Raw genomic sequence first — 19,271 nt, 5'->3', positions numbered from 1 at the left:
GAAAGATGGATTGAATACACAAGGAAATTATATGAACAACAAAGAAATGATATTCCTGAACAGACTGATTTAGAAGGACCATCCGTTTTACTCTGTGAAATTGAAAATGCCGTCAGAAAACTAAAACCACATAAAGCTGCAGGAATAGATAACATCTTGGTAGAATGGTTGAGGGCTCTCGATGAAGGAGGACTGAAATTTCTAACAAAATGATGCAATAAAATATACGAGACTGGATTTCTACCCAAAGATATTAATCACTCAATTTTCATTCCAATTCCAAAAAAAAACAAAAGCTACACGATGTGAAGAGTTCAGGACCATCAGCCTCATCAGTCAAGTATCAATCAAAAGTCCTCCTATACGTTATTCTTGAAAGAGATAAAAGAAAAATAAACATAGAAATAAATGATACACAAAGTGGCTTCAAGGAAAATGTAGGTACAAGAGAAGGTATTTTCAATGCTGGAACCATCATAGAAAGATATCTAGAAAAACAAAAAGATGTGTACCTCTGCTTCGTAGATTACAAAAAGGCATTCGACAATGTCCAACATGAACAATTAATTGAAATCCTTTCAGAAATAGGCATGGATGGAAAAGACATTAGGCTATTGACTAATCTTTACTGGGAACAGACTGCATCTTTGAGAATAAATAGAGAGACCTCAGAAGAATTCCCAGTTCAGAAAGGTGTGAGACAAGGCTGTGTCTTTTCTCCGATTCTCTTTAACTTATACACAGAAGAAATATTTAATAAAATTAGTAACCTCAAAGGAATCACTGTTAGGGGCAGAAATATTAATAACCTAAGATATGCAGATGACACGGTTCTTCTAGCTGAAAACAAATATGACCTCAAAACTCTTATAGATGAAACCCTCAAGTATAGCGAACAGTATGGCCTCAGTTTCAACTTTAAAAAGACAAAAATCATGATAATTTCAAGAGAAAAGAAAATACCAAAAATATGCATCGATATAAAAGGAAATAATTTAGAACAGGTGCAAAAATACATATACCTCGGACACTTGATCACAGAGAATGGCAGGACAGAAGATGAAATTAGAAATAGGATTGAAAATCGCAAGGTCAACTTTCAACAGTATGAAAAATCTACTAACATCTAGAGAATTAAATCTGCAAACAAGACTAAGAATCTCCAAATGCTACATATGGTCTACATTATTATATGGAGTAGAGACATGGACACTCTCCAATCTGAGTGTGAAAAAACTGGAGGCCTTTGAAATGTGGATGCTGCGAAGAATTATGAGAATATCATGGAAAGAAAAAAAGACAAATGAAGAGGTATTAGAGATGGCAGGCGTCAACAGGAGCATATGAAAGAAATTAAAAAGAGAAAAGTCAGATATTTTGGACATGTTCTGAGACATAACTGCCTACAAAGGACACTTCTCGAAGGAACTGTTGAGAGAAAGAGAGAAAGACAGAGACTGGAGTGGATGAAAAATATAGAAGACTGGACCTATCTCTCATATGAGGAATGCAGAATAGGACATGGTGGAGACACATGGTAATCAATCTCCTGGAGGGAGAAGACACCTGACAGGACAGGCATGCCATACAATGGTCACTTCCAATGTTGAAGGTGTTTATAACAGAGCAGTCTTGAAAGATGTTTTTCAAGAGGATAAAGTCAGTTTCACTAGTTTTGCCATTTAGACTTTTCCATGTCCACTTCCTATGTGTTTTTTTCTTGAAAAAAGAATTCATGATGTACATGTTTTATTTTTCTGCAAATTCTATTAACCTTGGTCCTCTATCATCTCTCATGCCATATCCAAAATTTCCCACTGAGCTTTCGTCTGATTGTTGTATACCAATTCTAGCATTAAAGTTTCCTATTACAATTCTGAAATGATATTTTCCATTATTGTAAAGTTGGGATACATCATGATTAGAAGGCTTCAGTTTTTTCATCAATATGACTTAATGTTGCCACATAGACTTGGATGATCATAAGAGTGTATCTTTTTGAGATTTGAACAACAATACTTGCTATTTGATCAGATATACTGTTAAATTCTATTATGTTGTTCTTCAATTTTTTGTTAATCATGAATCCAACCCCACTGATTCTTTTCTTATCTTGGCCTCTATAATACAGTATGTCTCCATTTTTTTTAATTGAAGAATTTCTTCACCATTACGTCTAACTTCGCACAGTTCGAGATTGTCCCATTTTAGTCGCTTTAGCTCTTCAGTTAGTTCTGTTAGCCATGCTTCACTGCTCAGAGTCCTACAGTTTAAAGTTCCAAGGTCTAGTTTCCAATGACAGCATGATCTGGTTACCCAGGGATTCTTAGCACCCTCTGCCTTCGTATTTAACTGCCTGCTGCCATAGGCAGTAGCAATCTGGCCTCCAGGGAATGAGGGCCATTTTATTTTTGTTTGATTCATCTTGGAAGATTAGGTCATAAATTCACCATGCTGGCCCACTGCGGGTTGGTGAATGGCAATATTTTCACATGGGATCGCCAGTCCCAAAATCACTAGTCCATGGCTCTTTATTCAATATATTCAGAGCTACCCTGATAACCAATGGATGGTAGTCAGTGGGAGCCCCAAGATGTGTATGTATGTATGTGTGTGTGTGTGTGTGTGTGTGTGTGTGTATATATATATATGTGTGTGTGTGTGTGTGTGTGTGTGTGTGTGTAAATAAGTTTTTTTTTTACCTTGGGAATAATGTATATCAGGGTTACCAAGTAATTTTATAAACTTGGTTATTTTTACTCCTAATCCCAAGTAAGCAAACTTAACTGTTTGCTTACTTGGGATTAGCCGTAAAAATAACCCAGTTTATAAAATTACTTGGTAACCCTAATATATATATATATATATATATATATATATATATCACTTAACATTTAAATGGAAAGAGAGAGGGGAAAGGAAGAATTGATGTTGCATTTGAAAAAGTTCTTTGAGAAAAGGAGAACTTAACTATGATATTTTCTTTTGTGTGGAAAGTGTTTTTACTTAGTTACAAAATAAATCATAGAATTATATTTTTGCTTTAATTCCATACTCTCAAGCACAAGCAAACAAAGTTAGCATGTGAAGTACCTTCACGATATGGTTAATTGTATGTGGAGGCAGATAACTTTACATCAAATCGCGTGTCCCATAATGCACTACACACTTTCTTTTGCATGTGTATATTGCTATACATTGTGGGAAGGATCACTACCCATACCAAGCTCTTACTCAATTGAAAGTTCAACAGTGGGAGCTAAACCTATGGAGATACTGAATCAATTTAGAAATCATATTTTCCTTATGCAAATAAAAAATTGGTGTATCACCATATTTTTAAAATACTTTGGAATAGAAATAGTTGTAGAAAGGTTTTTTGCCTGTTTGCCTGTTTGCAAAGTGAATTATACTAGACAAGAAATTATATTCTGTTTTATTCTTTTAGCCAAATCTGAGCAAACAAAGTTAGCATGTGAAGTATGTTCACAACTTGGCTACTTACATATCCTGAAGGAAGTGTATACTGTGTGTTATGGTATACTAGACAATTTTATGTGAAATCATCTGTCTCCATACACAAGTAGCATGAACCACATTATTATTATTATTAATAAAATATTACGTGACACCTACAGGAGTCCAGAGTCTCATCGAGGGAGGGCACCTGCCCTACAACTCTCTCTCTCTCCACCACTCAATCCACCAACTACAATGAGCCACAACTGCACTGATGCTGTCTACTGCCCACCACTAGTATTCTCACAGACAATCTCACAAACATCCATGCCCACGGCAGGATTCGAACCCGCAGCCTTTTGGCTGGAGAGTGGGTACACTAACCGCTCAGCCAATGAAGCCAGCAACATTGTTTGATATACTTTGAAATAGGATTAAAACAATAATATAATTACTTGTCTAGCAAAATATTTTTTATTAATTTCACATATAGTTCAGTTTTGTTTTTAATTTCGTAGTTAATGAATTAAAAAAAATATATAATTTTGTTGACTTGTTTATTTTAAATAAAACTCAGTATGAAACCATGAAATTGGAATTACATTTTTGCAGAAATACAATAGACCGGTCACAAATATTAAAATGATGCCTTCTGTGGATCTTATGATTGCTGCAGGAATGGAAACTGGATTAATTGCCATCTTTCAAGTTCCTGTTTTTAGTTCAAATAAAGATCAGCAGGTATTATATAAAATAGTTTGCAATCCATTAAAATTGTTATTGTTAACTTTTTTTAAAAATATCTGAAAACATAGACTGCATATTTGGTATGTATTATTTATATTTAGTCCAAACTGGATAAAAATCTCTATTTTTGTACCACACAGTCAGAAACAAAAATTTTGCATTAATGAGAGGCTGTTATGTTTCTCAAAAAGACAGTTGTGAAATGTATAACTTGCTTTGCTTGCATGCAATATCATATTATATATCAGTCTATTATCTCACATATTAGTCTGTTCAAGTCAGCCTTGCAGGTTTGTAGATTGAGCCTATGAACAAATGTTATGCAGTGTTATATTAGATTAATGTTGCTGAGTGCAAGGTTATGCATTTAGAACTGATGATACTTAGTTTTTAATTTTTCAGGAAATGACAACGTATATACTAGGATATTAATTATAAAAAACTTCAATTAAACCTTCCTATATTTCAGCAATGCCACATTGCCATCATCAGGGATCACAAAAAAAAAAAAAATGTGCATGCAGTCACTAAAGGCAACAGAATTCAGACCTGGAGTCCTAAATGGTGCCCCATATTGGGCTAAATTGGGTTGTCTTGGCCATTGGACTGATGATCTTAAAAATGTATGCTTCCCAAATTTGAGTCAGTTTTTTGCATCCAAATTTGTTGAGATTTGGAAAGTTTTTTAGAGCTGAGGCAGATTCGATGAATAATCTTTCATACTCACCCTGGAGTATACCATAGTATACTCCATGGTATACTGTGTTAAATACTTAAACACAATAATATATATATATATGTTTATATATATATTATTAATACAAAACCTGGGTTTCCAAATTTATTTTCCTGCATCAACCCCCCCCCCCCCCGCCTCGTTATAAACAACCTTCAGCAGGATCATGGAATTAGAAGACATCCCAGTATCAAAACAAGGTATGTACAAAATTTTTCCACCTCTTTTATTCTGCTATAATTACCTTCTATACTCACCCATAATGCCCTAAAATATATATGCCCTTTTTTGAGTAATTATAGCCAATTTATTTAAAATAAGGACACTCCTAAACAAAAACAGGCTAAATAGCCATAATTATAATAGTGTTTAAGAGGAGTAGCATGGGAATTTTCCCAGAAACTATACCTACCTTATCTACAAGAATTAAGAACTGAGGGTACTGCATGCTGAGTACTGTGGTATGGCACAAAAAAAAAAACAGTACTGAACTGGTACTTCGATTTCGATACCCTCCCCCCTTCAGTACATATGCTATGAGATATGTCGTTTGACTGCATGCACATTCATAGAAGAGCATGTGTAGGTCTGTGACATTACGTTTATTGTTGAGCATTATTTTCGTTCATATGGAGTTGGTAGAGCAAATGGTCCCCACCTATGACTTGTTTGTGAGCAGTTTGTTCATTGTTTCCCAAGCAATAGCGTCACCATTACCTTAATCGATGAGTTCCAACATACGGGGAATGTTCTGCTGCAGTGTAAAGGACATAAGATCACAAATTGTTAATGCAAACGAGAATGACCGGCGTGTGCTAGAGCAAGTGTTACAATATCTGAAACACAGTCAATGCAGAACAGCAGTAAATCTTGGGATACTGAAGCAGTCACTACAGAAAATTATTAATGATTCTCAGTGCCTTTTCATACATCATTCAAATGGGTCAATGTTTAACAGCAATGCATTATATTGCATGGTGGGAATACTGCACATGTACTGGCCAATGTCTATGAAGATCTGGCCTTCCTCCATAATGTCTGGTTCTCGGACAAAGCACATTTCCATCTAAGTGGTCATGGAAACAGACATACCATTTTTTTGGTTTCTCGAGACCTGAATTTGTCCAAGAGAAACCTGTTCATAGCAAGAAGGTCATGACTTGGTCTGTGGTTTCTAGCCATGGCATAATTAGGCCCTATTTCATTGAAGAGGGTGGTGTCACCATGACCTTGAATAGCAAATGCTACATCGAGAATGTGTTGGTTCCATTCACCCAGGTTTTGCATAGGATGTGTCTTGCAAAAAAACATTACATTTTGCACACAGGTATTCCAACAGGGCGAAGCAACCTGTCACACATCACGTGGTTCTAAAACCTATTTATCAGAATACTTCCCTGGGAGGTTCACAGAATTCCCGTATTCTTCACGTTCTCCTGATCTCACATCGTTTGATGCCTTTGGGGTATGTTGAAGGAATGGGTTTTTTCACCATGACCCACCTTCAAACCTTGATCAACTAAGGGATAAAATTACATAATATGTTCAGCAGATATCCCAACCCTTGTTCTCCAAGATGACAGAGTACCTTTTCGTGCCCTATGAAACCTGCCTTGAAAGACAAGGTGCCCATTTCAAGCATGTAATCTATGATCTTTAATGTCTTATTTGACCAAGATTCCACTGATAGTTGTGGATATACATAAACTGTGAAACATTTATTTGTTAATAAACCTGTTTACTTCATAACACATATCGTTGTAGTTATTCAGTGCTCTGATATGGTTACTGATGTACACTAAAGATGAGGAGCCATTCAAAAATCTCCACCAGTGGGTAACCAAGATGACGTTTTGTCTGTGGAATTTTGTTTATAAACACAAGTTGAATGAATATTGTTATTATTTTTAACTATATAGGTATCTCCATGGTGTCAGACGATTCATTGCGGGAAACTCACACTATCCTTTATACACACAATACCTATCATACCTCTCCTGAAACTTATTCAGTGTTGGGGCACTCATAACTAATTTAGGCAATCCACTTTGCTCATTCAGTATTCTTTAAGCAAAAAGTCTAGTCTGCACACCCTTACTAACTAACTTATACAACTTCTAAGAATGATCCCTAGCTCTCTCTCTCTCTCTCTCTCTCTCTCTATTCATCATGTCATGTCTTGACAAATTTCTTTTATGTCAATATTATTAGAACCTTTTAACAAGATTGACACCAAAGACAGTGGGGGACATTTGTCATGTTCCTTCTTTTCTGCCTCTTCAATAAACTTTGCAACACACACCTTCAACCTATCCTCATCGGATAAATTAAACATTCCAAGAAAATTATTTTTGGTTTAATCCTTTATCCAAGTGTAAGCAAACAAAGTTTATGTGTGAAATATCTTTATGACTGGGGTACTGCTATATGTAAACTAATTACTTCACATCAATTGCCTTAGTAATTGATGTGATCCCCTTCCTTCATCCCCTTCCCATAATGCAGAGCATTATGGGAAGGGTTGAAACTACCCAGACCGGTTTCAACCTTTATTGAGGGCTCATCAGTTGGAGCAATTACTAAGGTGAAGTCATTAAGCAATCCACTTTGCTCATTCAGTATTCTTTAAACAAAAAGTCTAGTCTGCACACCCTTACTAACTACACTTATACAACTTCTAAGAATGATCCCTAGCTCTCTCTCTCTCTCTCTATTCATCATGTCATGTCTTGAAAATTTTCTTTTATGTCATCTGGATAAAGATGGCATAAAAACACTTGGATAAAGATTTAACCAAGAATATAATTTCTTAGCATCTTCTGTTTATAGCATAACCAAGTATAACCTGCACTTATTGTGTTAATCTGCCAATGCATGACATCCATATTTAATGCGTCCCCCCCACATCAACCTGTCTATAGCAACTATAAAGAACAAGCATCTACAAGAAGCTTCTGGTGAACGATGACAAAATGGTGATATGAATGAGATATGCACATCCTGCAGTGCAAAAATCAAATGTAATTAATGGCATTGACTTTTTGAGATTAGTTCATTGTCGTGAGTGCAACGTGCATGTGGCAGAATGTGGAGATTGTGTTTGTGGAGACACTGAACAGGAAATGAGAGAAGGTGTGGATGTGTTGAAAATGTTATATTCTATTGGACTACAAGTTATCGGTACATTCAGAACTGATGGAACAAAACAGAGCATAATTATGGAAGTGACTGATTGTATGAATCATGGAGTGGAAGCAAGTAAGACTATAGAAGTGGAAGAAAGTATAGCTGATGAAGCAAAAGTGAGTAACACATAAGCAAAGGAAAGTGGGAATGGGGAAACAAAAGAAACAAATGACAGCCTGACAGATAATATAATTCCAAGTTGCAAGACACTTGAAAAATGAGTGGATCAGAATGAGAAGTAAGATGAAAAAATGTAATGAGATGAGAAATTTGGTGGATAAGAATGAAGGAAATGTGAGAAAAAGAGGTGATGAATGACTTGAGAATAGCGATGTATTGAGATTCCATTATTAGAGGTGTGGTAAATGAGAGATTCTATGAGGTGGTTTTTCCAAGAGGGAGAATTAGTAGCATAATTGGTATTGGATATGAGAAGCAGATAAGAAAGTCATTTAGTGGTGATAGCTTTTGGAACAGATGACTTGGTTGAACATAAAGAGACTGTGAGGATGGATATCAGGAGGTTGTTGAGAAGAGTGTAAGATAACAGTGTGGTTGGAAAGGTAGTGAGTGGGTTGTCAAGGTATGATAGTGAAAAGCTGAGACAGAGAGCAGGGATCATGGATAATATATTAGAGAGCTGTGTGTAGAGAAGGAAGTGGGGTTTGTAAATATGTAGGATGCATGTGAGTACAGGATGTATTTGGGCAAAAGTAATCGGTTGCATTTAAATGAATGTGGTATAAGTCAGCTAGAGAAAGACTGTTGCTACTAGGTGAAGCAAAGAAGATCAGGAGAGAGGAACTGGTGAGACTGAAGTGGTTGTAGTGAGGAAAGCATCTTCCTGCCTGTCCATAGTCGGCCAACTTGCAGGGACAGGGCACTTTATGTACTCCAGGTACAGAGAGAGAAAGAGAGATGAGGGAGCTTTGTCTGGAGTATATAAAGCATACTCTTAGCTGTGAGGTAGAATGTATAAGGGTAGAAAACTTTCATTGGGGCTTGAAAGCTGTGCAGAGATTGTATTTCTTTAAGACTCTGGATGTTTATTCTTAGGTGCCTCGGTATAGGGATGATGATAGCATTACTAAAATCCTTCTGAAGTGAAGGTCGAGGATTGGAGGAAGATTTTTTTTTTTTTTTTTGATACTGTGAGAACTGTTGCAATTAGATAAGATGGTTTGATATATGTAAGTTCTGTTGTAAGAGAGGACTCATTGGAATAAAGGTTATGAGCTCTATTGGTTAATGTTTTAATGATACCATATTGTTGAGAGGTTATGTGAATGTTTGTGAAATCTTAGGTCACCAACAGGTGTTCACAGAAGGCATTCCACCTAGTTAGGACTCTTGTCTTTCGTCCACATGGACGAAATTTCACTTAGTTTTATGTTGCCTTGTGTGTGTGTGTGTGTGTGTGTGTGTGTGTGTGTGTGTTTGCGTTTTCCTTCCAATAGTAACCCTACTAGGAGGTAATTTATTCCTACAGGCTCCATTGCATTACAGTGCTTATATTACATATAGCTTACAAGTACTGATTAACATATCTATTTATATATTTTGAGATTTTGAGAGCATATGGTGTAAGAGAGGTAGGCAAGACAGGATATTTAGTGGGTTGTTGCTACAGACCCAGGAGCACAGAGGATGGGGACCAGGAGATGTTTAGACAGCTAAGTTTGCCAAGTGCAAGAAGAATGATTGTTATGGGAGATTTTAATTACAGTAGTATAAATTGGAGAGAGGAAGATGCATGTAGCAATAGGGGAATGGAATTTCTAGAATTCTTGAGGGACAAATGTCTTAGGCAACATGTAACAGAGGGAACAAGAGGTTCAAGAGTTTTGGATTTGATTATAGCATCAGAAGAGTTGATAATAACTGAGTTAGCATCTCTCCCACCAGTTGGAGAGAGTGACCATATGGTTTTGACTTGGAAAATGAATAGACATGCAGGAGTATCAAAGAGACGGGAACTTATGTGGAATTATAATGCAGGTGATTATAATAGTCTTAGACATCAACTTTGGGAAGTTTCATGGAGGGAGGAATTGGAAGGCCGGGATATCATTAGTGCATGGGAAATTGTGAAAGAATATTTGTTAGCAGCAATGGTAAGTTGTATACTACGAGTGAAGAAGAGGACACAATTTGGAGTAAAGTGGATGACAAACAATATTCAACAGGAATTGCATGCGAAAAAGAGGCTATGGAAGAGATATAAGGAGACAGGTGCAGAGAAGATGCATGAAGAATATAAGACACAGGGCAGAAGAGTGACTAGTGTGGTAAGGAAAGCGAAACTGGAATATGAGAGGAGATTGGCCCTAAGATCCAAAGAAAATCCTAGGGAATTTTTTAGCTATGTGGCCAGTAGGAGGAGGAGAAATGACTGTACAAGAATGATATTGTGGGATAAAAATCGGAATAGAGTGACTGATGCAGAGGATATAGTGGAATTGTTCAATGAACACTTTATTGGAGTATTTCATCCTAGAGGAGTCAGTTTTAATGCTAGAGGGATAGGGCTGGTTCGAGGTTTAGAGGTACAGGAGGAGAGTGTGTTTCAGATACTGAGTACTCTGGATGTCAGTAAAGCTGTGGGACTGGATGGTATTTCACCACGAGTTTTGAGAGGATGTGCTAGGGGAACTGACAGTGCCTTTAACCTGGCTTTTCAATGAAAGTCTGGCTTCGGCAAAGGTGCCCAGGGAATGGAAGGAAAGTAAGATAGTGCCATTGCATAAGGGTGGTAACAGACTGGAAGTGTCTAATTATAGGCCAGTCTGTGTGTCATCAGTAGTTAGTAAGATCTTGGAGAAAGTAGTGAGGGACCGTATACAGCATTGGGCAGATGAGGGTAATGTTATCTGTGAGAGTCAACATGGATTTGTGAATGGGCGTTCTTGTTTTAGCAATATGCTAGCCTTTTATAATAAAGTTACAAGAACATTAGATGAGGGAAAGGCATGTACTGCAATTTTCTCAATAGACTTAGCAAAGGCATTTGACAGGGTGCCACATGATAAGCTGATATTTAAGTTGCAGCACATGGGTCTGGATGTCAGATTAGTCAACTGGATTCAGGATTGGCTGTCTGATAGGTATCAGAGAGTTGTGTATGGTGGAGCAGTTTCCAGGAGGCAGAGGGTTACAAGTGGGGTCCCACAGGGCTCAGTACTAGGACCTATATTGTTTAACCTTTATATCAATGCCATTGCCAGTGGATTGCAAGGGGATATTCAGTTGTTTGCGAATGATGCGAAGCTGGAAAGGATTATTAGTAATAGTGTAGATGTGGTAGCCCTGCAAGAGGATTTAAATAAACTAGATAGATGGGCAAATGAATGGGGGTATCAGTTTAATGCAGCAAAATGTAAGGTCTTGAGGTTTGGGAAACATTGATGGGATGCTGCATACTCTATTGGAGGAGTTATACTGGAGGAAGTAGGGGAGACAAGAGATCTGGGATTGATGATTGATAGAAACCTGAAGTTTAGGGGACATATTGCAAAGGTGGTGAAGGTAACACAGAGGATTGCTGCAATTATGAGAAGGACACTGACCTGCAGAGATAAGAGGTTATCATTCCGTTGTATAAGTCTCTGATCAGACCACACTTGGACTATTGTTCTCAGATTTGGTCCCCAGGATTTGAAGGGGATAAATTAACTGTGGAAAGGATACAAAGACGGATGACAAAGATGGTTTCAGGACTGTACAAGCATAGGATTAATATATTTTAATCCTTTCTCAGTGCTGTTTCATTCCATTAAGCCTCTAACATGAGTTTCTCCCAGCACTCAGGCCTTAACACATGAAGCAGCCATACTTGTTAAGGTTAGGAAAATGCTTCATAGACATTGCTGACTCTAAAAATAATATTTCTGAGCTGTAACAACTTCTATATAGTATATTAATTTTTTTCCATCTAATCCTGTGTGAAGAGGTGTCCATACCATTGTCTACCAGTCAAGACTTGTTATAATAATGGTATTGAATGTATAGGGTTATCAAAATTAAAGTATCCCTGTGTAAGGCCTTGTGGAGCACCACACAATCCAAATGCTGCAAAACTTTGCTTCAGTACATTGTGCTTCATGCAGAAGCAATATCTAAAAAAAACAAAAAAAACAAAACAAAAAAAAAACACACACACAGTTCCAAAATTTGCCAATAGGGATGCTGTAGAATGTACCAAATGAAGACAGTAATTTTTATCTGTGTGTGTGTGTGTGTGTGTGTGTGTGTGTGTGGGCGCGCATGCGTGCACGTATATAAGAAGGAGAAAAGCAGTATAAGCATAAAATAACATATTTTTATTCACTTCCATTATGCATTCACAGGCTGTTCTGTTCAATATTCTTGCCCTTCCTGGTATGCCACACAATTATTATTATGTGACACCTCCAAGGAGTCCAAAGACTCATCTAGGGAGGACACCTACTCTGCAGTTCTCTGTCTCCACCAACTATAGAGAACTGCAGTTACCATCATCACCTACACCAATGCCCTACTGCTACCACCACCACCACTAGTATTTTTTTGTCTGTAAATTGCGTGTTTTCTCAGGCCGATTTATCAGTATGAGGGATGAAAAACCCAGGTTTCCAGGAGGGAAAAAACCCTGCTACCTCTGTATGAGATCAGCTAACTCACCTTCAATTGAAAAGATTCCTCTCGTGATGAGAATCGAACTTAGGCCTTTTCCAATCGAAGGGTGCAACACTTCATTCTTCCAATTGCTCTACATGCTGCTTAATGCATCCTTTGCACAGTGTGGTCAATGGCAGAACGCAACTGGTTGGGACTGGTATTGCACACATGCTGTCATGCTGTCTTTCTGCACTGGCATGTTATCAGGATGATTCTGATAACCCTTGCCTTTGAGAAATCTGCAGAGCCAGAAGTCGCAGAGGATCAGATCAGGTGAACGAGGCAGCCATGCAGTGGGAAACACATGGCTGATCACTCTGGCTTTTGCAAAATGTTTTCAAATAACCTCCTGTATGGATATTAACAGATGTGTGGAGGTGAACCCCCATCCTGCATGAAAATAACTAAATCCATTCACAGACACTGCTGTAGCTGTGGCAGAACAAAATTGTTTATTATATTGCAATACCTTTTGGCACTAACTGAGCAGGTCAAAGGACCCATCTGGTAAATGTCCTTAGTGAAGAATTGTCCAATGATAAACAAAGCTGTAAACCTGCACCGGACAGTAACTTTGGGTGAATGCAAAGAAATTTGTTGAAATGCATGGGTTTTGCATAGCCCCTACACAGTAATTGCGGGTGGTATTGACAGCTCTGTTCAGTTGAAAGTGAGCCTCATCTTCCCCATAAAATCATCCATGGCCATGCATTGTTCAACTCCAATTGAGCAATTAATGTTAACACGAATGTACATTGACTTTCAAAGTCCTGCAGGTGCAACTTCTATGTCAGGGTTATCTTGAATGGGTTGAAATGCAGAATCTTCTGTAGAATTTTTCAGACAGTTGTGTAAGGTACATCCATGTGTCTTTATGCATCATGTGTACTGCAGGAACCATTGCTGTTATTCGTGGTCTGCTTCACAACAGCAGTAGCAACTTCATTCACTTGTGAACTGATTGATTTGTAACCTCTGCAAGGTCTGACTCCCAAATATCTAATTTCTTCAAAAGGATTAATCATTTGTTGGAAAGTGTATGGAGATAGTGGACCTCATCGACATTTGTTCAGGCAAAATTTTTTATAGTGCTGCAACTGCACTACAATTGTTTGGGTAGTACAGCTTCCCGAGCAGATCACATTGGGAAAGGTTAGTGCCATTATTGTGGATGATATTAACAAGAATGAAGGAAAAAATCCCATGTCCATCTTTTTAAACCCACCTGCTGAGTTGCTTGATTTGCAAATTTCATGCATTTGGTGACTACAGTGCTCCTGGTGGTAATTTTTGGAACTACTTTTTTTTTTTTTTTTTTTTATTCTCAGATATTGCTTCCACATGACACACAATGTATTTCTGCAAAGTTTCGCAGCATTTGGGTTAAATGGGCTTAAACAGGGATATTTTCATTTTGATCACCCTGTGTTTTTAATAAGTTCTCCAAAGCAGATATTAGCAGATCTTCCAGTCTGTCCATAGTAGGCTAAGTCACAGTTACAGGGAACTTCATATACTCACACTCCAGGATATGCTAGAATATATCTTGTGTGTGGTTGGAATATGTTTCTTAAAAAAAAAAAAAAAAAAAGAGAAGTAACAGGAAAAAGGAAAAACATGTAAGAAAAATTTAAAAAGAATCAAAATTGAACACCTTTAAGATTCGAATATCATTGAGACAAATCTAAGCCAGTTTTGCACATGGGAGCAAAACCTTAAAGACTGAATGTAAAAATTTTGAAGAAGTGAAGCAAAAAAAAATAAAATACTGAAATGGGAACATCGAGCAAAGACTTTTATAAAGAAGAATCATCATAATTATTTTAATAGGAATAATAAATAAATATCAGAAAAATGTGAAATAAATTTCTATCAACTTGTATACATAGTACCCGATGACATTGTGAATTTATATAAACTCGTGTGCATAGTATGTGATGGCATTACGAGTGGACTAAAAAATGCCAGATTTTAGGGTTGTAGATCCAAATGTGGCCAACAGTATCAGGTTATATATTTATTTTTTATAAAAAAAAAGTATTAGGTTATATATTTATTTTTATATTTTGTTTTTATTTCTTCCAGACACAAGTGTTTGCTATAGCAGATGTGCATAAACACAAAATCACTGCCTTAGAATGGAGTATAGATGCACTGACATTATTTAGTGGTGATAGCAATGGCTTAGTTGCATATACAACAATTGACTGTTATCAGGTAGGTCCTGATCATAAGCAACAGTTTGATATCTATGTATTCATTATAATTGTTACCATTAGACGTCCATAGTGTTAAAAAGCTCATTGTGGAGATTCCCCTGTCTCCCCCCCCCCAAAAAAAAGCTTTTTTATTGGATAGGAAGAGAGAGATATGATATCTCATCTCATCATATCTCTCTCTTCCTATCCACTAGACCAGGGGTCAGCAACCTTTTCAGACTCATGGACCACATTCAACTTTTATTTTCAATAATCGGGCCGCAAGTGTTTAATTAAGAGAAAATAGTGAGAAATAAAAACCCTAAGTTATCAATTTTTATTATATCGATCTTAAAAAACACAGAAATATTTTAATTACGAGATTAAAAGATAAAGTCCGACATTCTAGTAATGACGAATGATATTATATTCTTTCATAACAGCAACACTTTTATACAAATAAGACAAAGGGGCTTATCCCAATTTTCAATAAAGAAGTACTTGCTGTTCCATTCATCATTAAACCTTCTTCCTTCATCTGCAATTTTACATTTTCTTGTAACCCATTTTTGAAATTATTTTTATCAAATATATATCCTCTGAAAATAATAATTAATGTTATTGAATTATTGGATTATATTAAAATATGGACCAGGGAACACGACTGCAAAAGTGCGCCAAAATCTCAGTTGTCGTCGCCTTTGTTATCTCTACTTGTGATGACTCACACGGTTGACTCGCGCCAAGTGCACGACGATATCACGAAGTATAGGTATAAAATTATTTTTAATTTATGCATATTATAAAATGTATTATTTAAATAATTCAACATATGGGCCACGTGGAATGTAAGTGTGGTCAACCTTTTATGGGCTGCCAAAAATGCACGTTTGGGCTGCATGCGGACCGCCGGTTGCCAACCCCTGCACTAGACTCTTCTAATTGCGTTTTCTCAACCTTTCTTCATACTTAACATTATGGAGACTAGAAATCATCTTAGTAATTTACCTCTGGATCCCTTCTAGTATCTCTTCATTGTTTTGAAACTTAAGTGACCACATTTGTGCACAGGAGTCTATATGTAAGCCTGATCAAGGGTCTTTTTTTTTAGACAAATTTTTTTAAATTAGTGTGTGTGTAGTGTGTTTTTTTATTGCAGATTGTGCTGCATTTTCTTTTCAGTATGCATACAAGTGTTTCTCAGTAGTGTTGTTGGAATTTTTGTCATTTATATAGCGTTTTGCTACCTCTTTACTCTTACTGCTTCTGAAAATGGCATCTGTAAAGAAGTGCATGTCGCTGAATGGAAAGTTTCAGTATGACATAGAGTTCTGTCTTGGATTTTTCACAGTGGATGTGTTGTGAAAACTGCTGTATATATGCACTGAAAAATGTAAAAGATTTGTGGACTGCTAAGGTAAAAGGAAAGAAGGAAAGCATTAACATATGTGAAAAGTGTCTCGATAGATTAGAGGATTAGAAATAGAGCAAGAGTTAGACCCATAGTAGAAGCGCTTAGGCAAGAGTTAGTTAAAATGAAAAGTGAATGAAACATCTGGAAAAGGATATTAAACATCTAAAATAAGAGATTGGCTAAGGAGAAGAATGAAAAGGAGGAAGTTAGTATTATAAAGAAAGAGTCAAAGGATAGTCATATATCATTGTATGGGAACTCGATCATTAGAGGAGTGATGACTAATAAAGTGCGTAAAACATGGTTTCCTGGTGGAACAATGAAACAAATAACTGATGTGTTGCAGAAAAGGAAAGAACAGGCATCAAAATTAGTGGTAGTTATGGGCATAAATGACTTAGTTGGGAAAAAAAGGATGTCGATAGAGACTTGAGTTGTTGCGACAGGTAAATGAAAATAGTGTTGTTGGTACAGTACCGTCGACAGGGTGTAACATAGAGGCAGCATATCTAAAGATACGGCTTAATAAGGGCACTCGTTCAGCCATGTTTCAGTAGGCACCATCACTACGCTAACAATTCCTGTTAGCATAGCAAGTGCAGAAAGAAGTTTTTCCAAGCTTAAACTGATTAAAAATTATTTGCAAACAGCATTGACCCAAGAAAGATTGGTTGGTCTAGCAACTATATCAATAGAGGTGGACATAGCTTATAATTTAAATTTAGAAGAGCTTATAAACAGTTTTTAATAAATTTAGTTTAATCCTTGATCCAAGTGTGAGCAAACAAAGTTTGCACCTGAAAGTATCTTCAGGACTGGGGTAAGGTAGTACAATACCGGGAAACTCGTTGCAAAGGTGGAGCAAGCTAACATCACTCCTATCTCAGTATCTCTCATAACGCAAAACACATCGACAGCCTTGATGACATCCTCGTTCAAAGAAAATTTTTTCCCACCAAGCCAAATTTTTAAGTTTGGGAACAAGAACAAGCCACACAGGGCCAACTCCAGAGAATACGGTGGATATGGAAACAATTCGAACCTCAATTTGTGCAATTTTGCCATTGCCACAGCTGATATGCATGATGGTGCATTGTCTAGATCAGGGATTCTCAACCTATGGTATGCGTACCACTGGTGGTACGTCAGCCACTGCTGGGTGGTACGAAAACAGATTTACTCACTGGTACATCTAATGTCTTGAATTAAATATAGTGGTACGCCACTGAAAAAGGTTGAGAACCCCTGGTCTAGTTTAAAGAGTACTTTTTTATGCACCAATCTTGGCCATTTTTTTCCTTCAGTTCTTTTTTGAACAGTCCAACAATGATGCATAATAGACTCCTGTTATTGCCTTATCCTTTTCCAAATAGTCCATCATGATAATTCCTTGGGAATCCCAAAAAGCAGTGGCTTTCACCTTCCCAGCTAACAAAACGGTCTTCACTTTTTTTGGTACTATTTCAGTGGGCATTGTCCACTGTTTTGACTGCTGCTTGGACTCAGGTTTGTAGTGGTAGATCCAAGTTTCGTCTACAGCCATGAACGGATGCAAAAATTCCTTCGAATTGCGATTAAACATTGCTAAACACTGCGTTGAAATGTCTTTTCGCGTGCTTTTTTGATCGACAGTTAACAATTGTGGCACCATCGCACACACACACACACACAGCTTTTTCATGTGCAATTTTTCGTGCAGGATATTATACACCAGTTCAGTTGAGATGCCTACAATCTTAGCAATCTCATGCACTTTCACTCAGCAGTTCTCCACAATGATATACCGTGGATTTTGTCAATAATTTTCTTCGTAGTGTGACCTCAATCGGCATCTGGAGTGCACTTCATCTTCGATGGACTTACGACCACGTTTAAACTCATTTTATCCAAAAATAAATAGTCTTTAATGCTGGTGCAGAGTCCCCATGAACTGCATCTAACTCAGCTTTGATTCCCATGGCGTTCCACTTCTTCAAATAAAAGTGTTTTATCATCGTAGGAAACTCGTTTTTCTCCATTTTTATGAAAAATGTGAACAGGGTCATTTTAAATGTTTGCCAAACCAGAACTACACATTGCATGTGGCTAAAATTTTACCAGGGGTCATGAAAAAGATGATATGTGCCGACACTTGTATGAATGAACGAATCGTGTCGCCATCTATTGGAAATTTACCAAACGTTTCAAACAATCCTCATAAAATTGTTTTTTTTCCCGTGACTATCTTTCTTTTAATTTCATCTTCACATTTACCATCATTCTGATTCTGGACCCCAGTAAATAATTACTTTGAAAGATTTCTATTTTATTTCCCTTTATTATAAATTCATTTAAATTGCCAGAAGCCCTCACTTTTGTTTTGCTGATGTTTAAATTAAGCCCGGCTTTGATACTTTCCATCTTAACTAATACAATCAACCGCTCCAGATCTTCCTTAGTTTCTGCTACGAGGGTTGTATCATCTGCATATCTTAAATTATTTCTTTTCCTGCCACCAATCTTAATTCCAGCAGGATCTTTGTCTAAATAAGGCATTCTCATAACATATTCACTATAAATATTAGAAAGATAGGGTGACAGTATACAACCCTGGGGCACTCCTTTTTTCACTCGAATACTGACTGTTTTTACTGAAGCTCCTTGGTTGTCATAGCTCTCTTATCAAGAGATTTAGATGTTCAGGTATTCCCATTAAAATCATTACAATCCACAGTCTGTTATGATCCACACAATCAAAAGCTTTCTTATAATCAATAAAACAAATGACTACTTCCTTTTGAAATTATCTTGTTTTTTCCATAATCCATCTCATGTTTGCTATTTGGTCTTTAGCTCCACTACCTCTCCTAAAGCCTGCCTGTTCTTGTGGCATTTC

General features: G+C 37.0%; 1 protein-coding gene across 1 annotated transcript in view; it reads left to right on the top strand.

The window, feature by feature from the left end:
* The window catches only part of LOC150102604 (tectonin beta-propeller repeat-containing protein 2), a 364,776-nt gene that overhangs the window by 62,987 nt on the left and 282,518 nt on the right, over nucleotides 1-19,271 (top strand). Inside the window, exons 3-4 of the mRNA XM_090398660.1 lie at nucleotides 4,072-4,200; nucleotides 14,870-15,001. Coding sequence (XP_090254786.1) covers nucleotides 4,072-4,200; nucleotides 14,870-15,001 — 261 coding nt within the window. The remainder of the gene's footprint in view (nucleotides 1-4,071; nucleotides 4,201-14,869; nucleotides 15,002-19,271) is intronic.

The sequence above is a fragment of the Typopeltis vanoorti genome, chromosome 10 (genome assembly GCF_054136105.1).
Source record: "Typopeltis vanoorti isolate ZY-2024b chromosome 10, IOZ_Tvanoo_1.0, whole genome shotgun sequence".
NCBI classification, from domain to species: Eukaryota; Metazoa; Arthropoda; class Arachnida; order Uropygi; family Thelyphonidae; genus Typopeltis; species Typopeltis vanoorti.
This window is presented reverse-complemented; position numbering and strand designations above follow the sequence as displayed.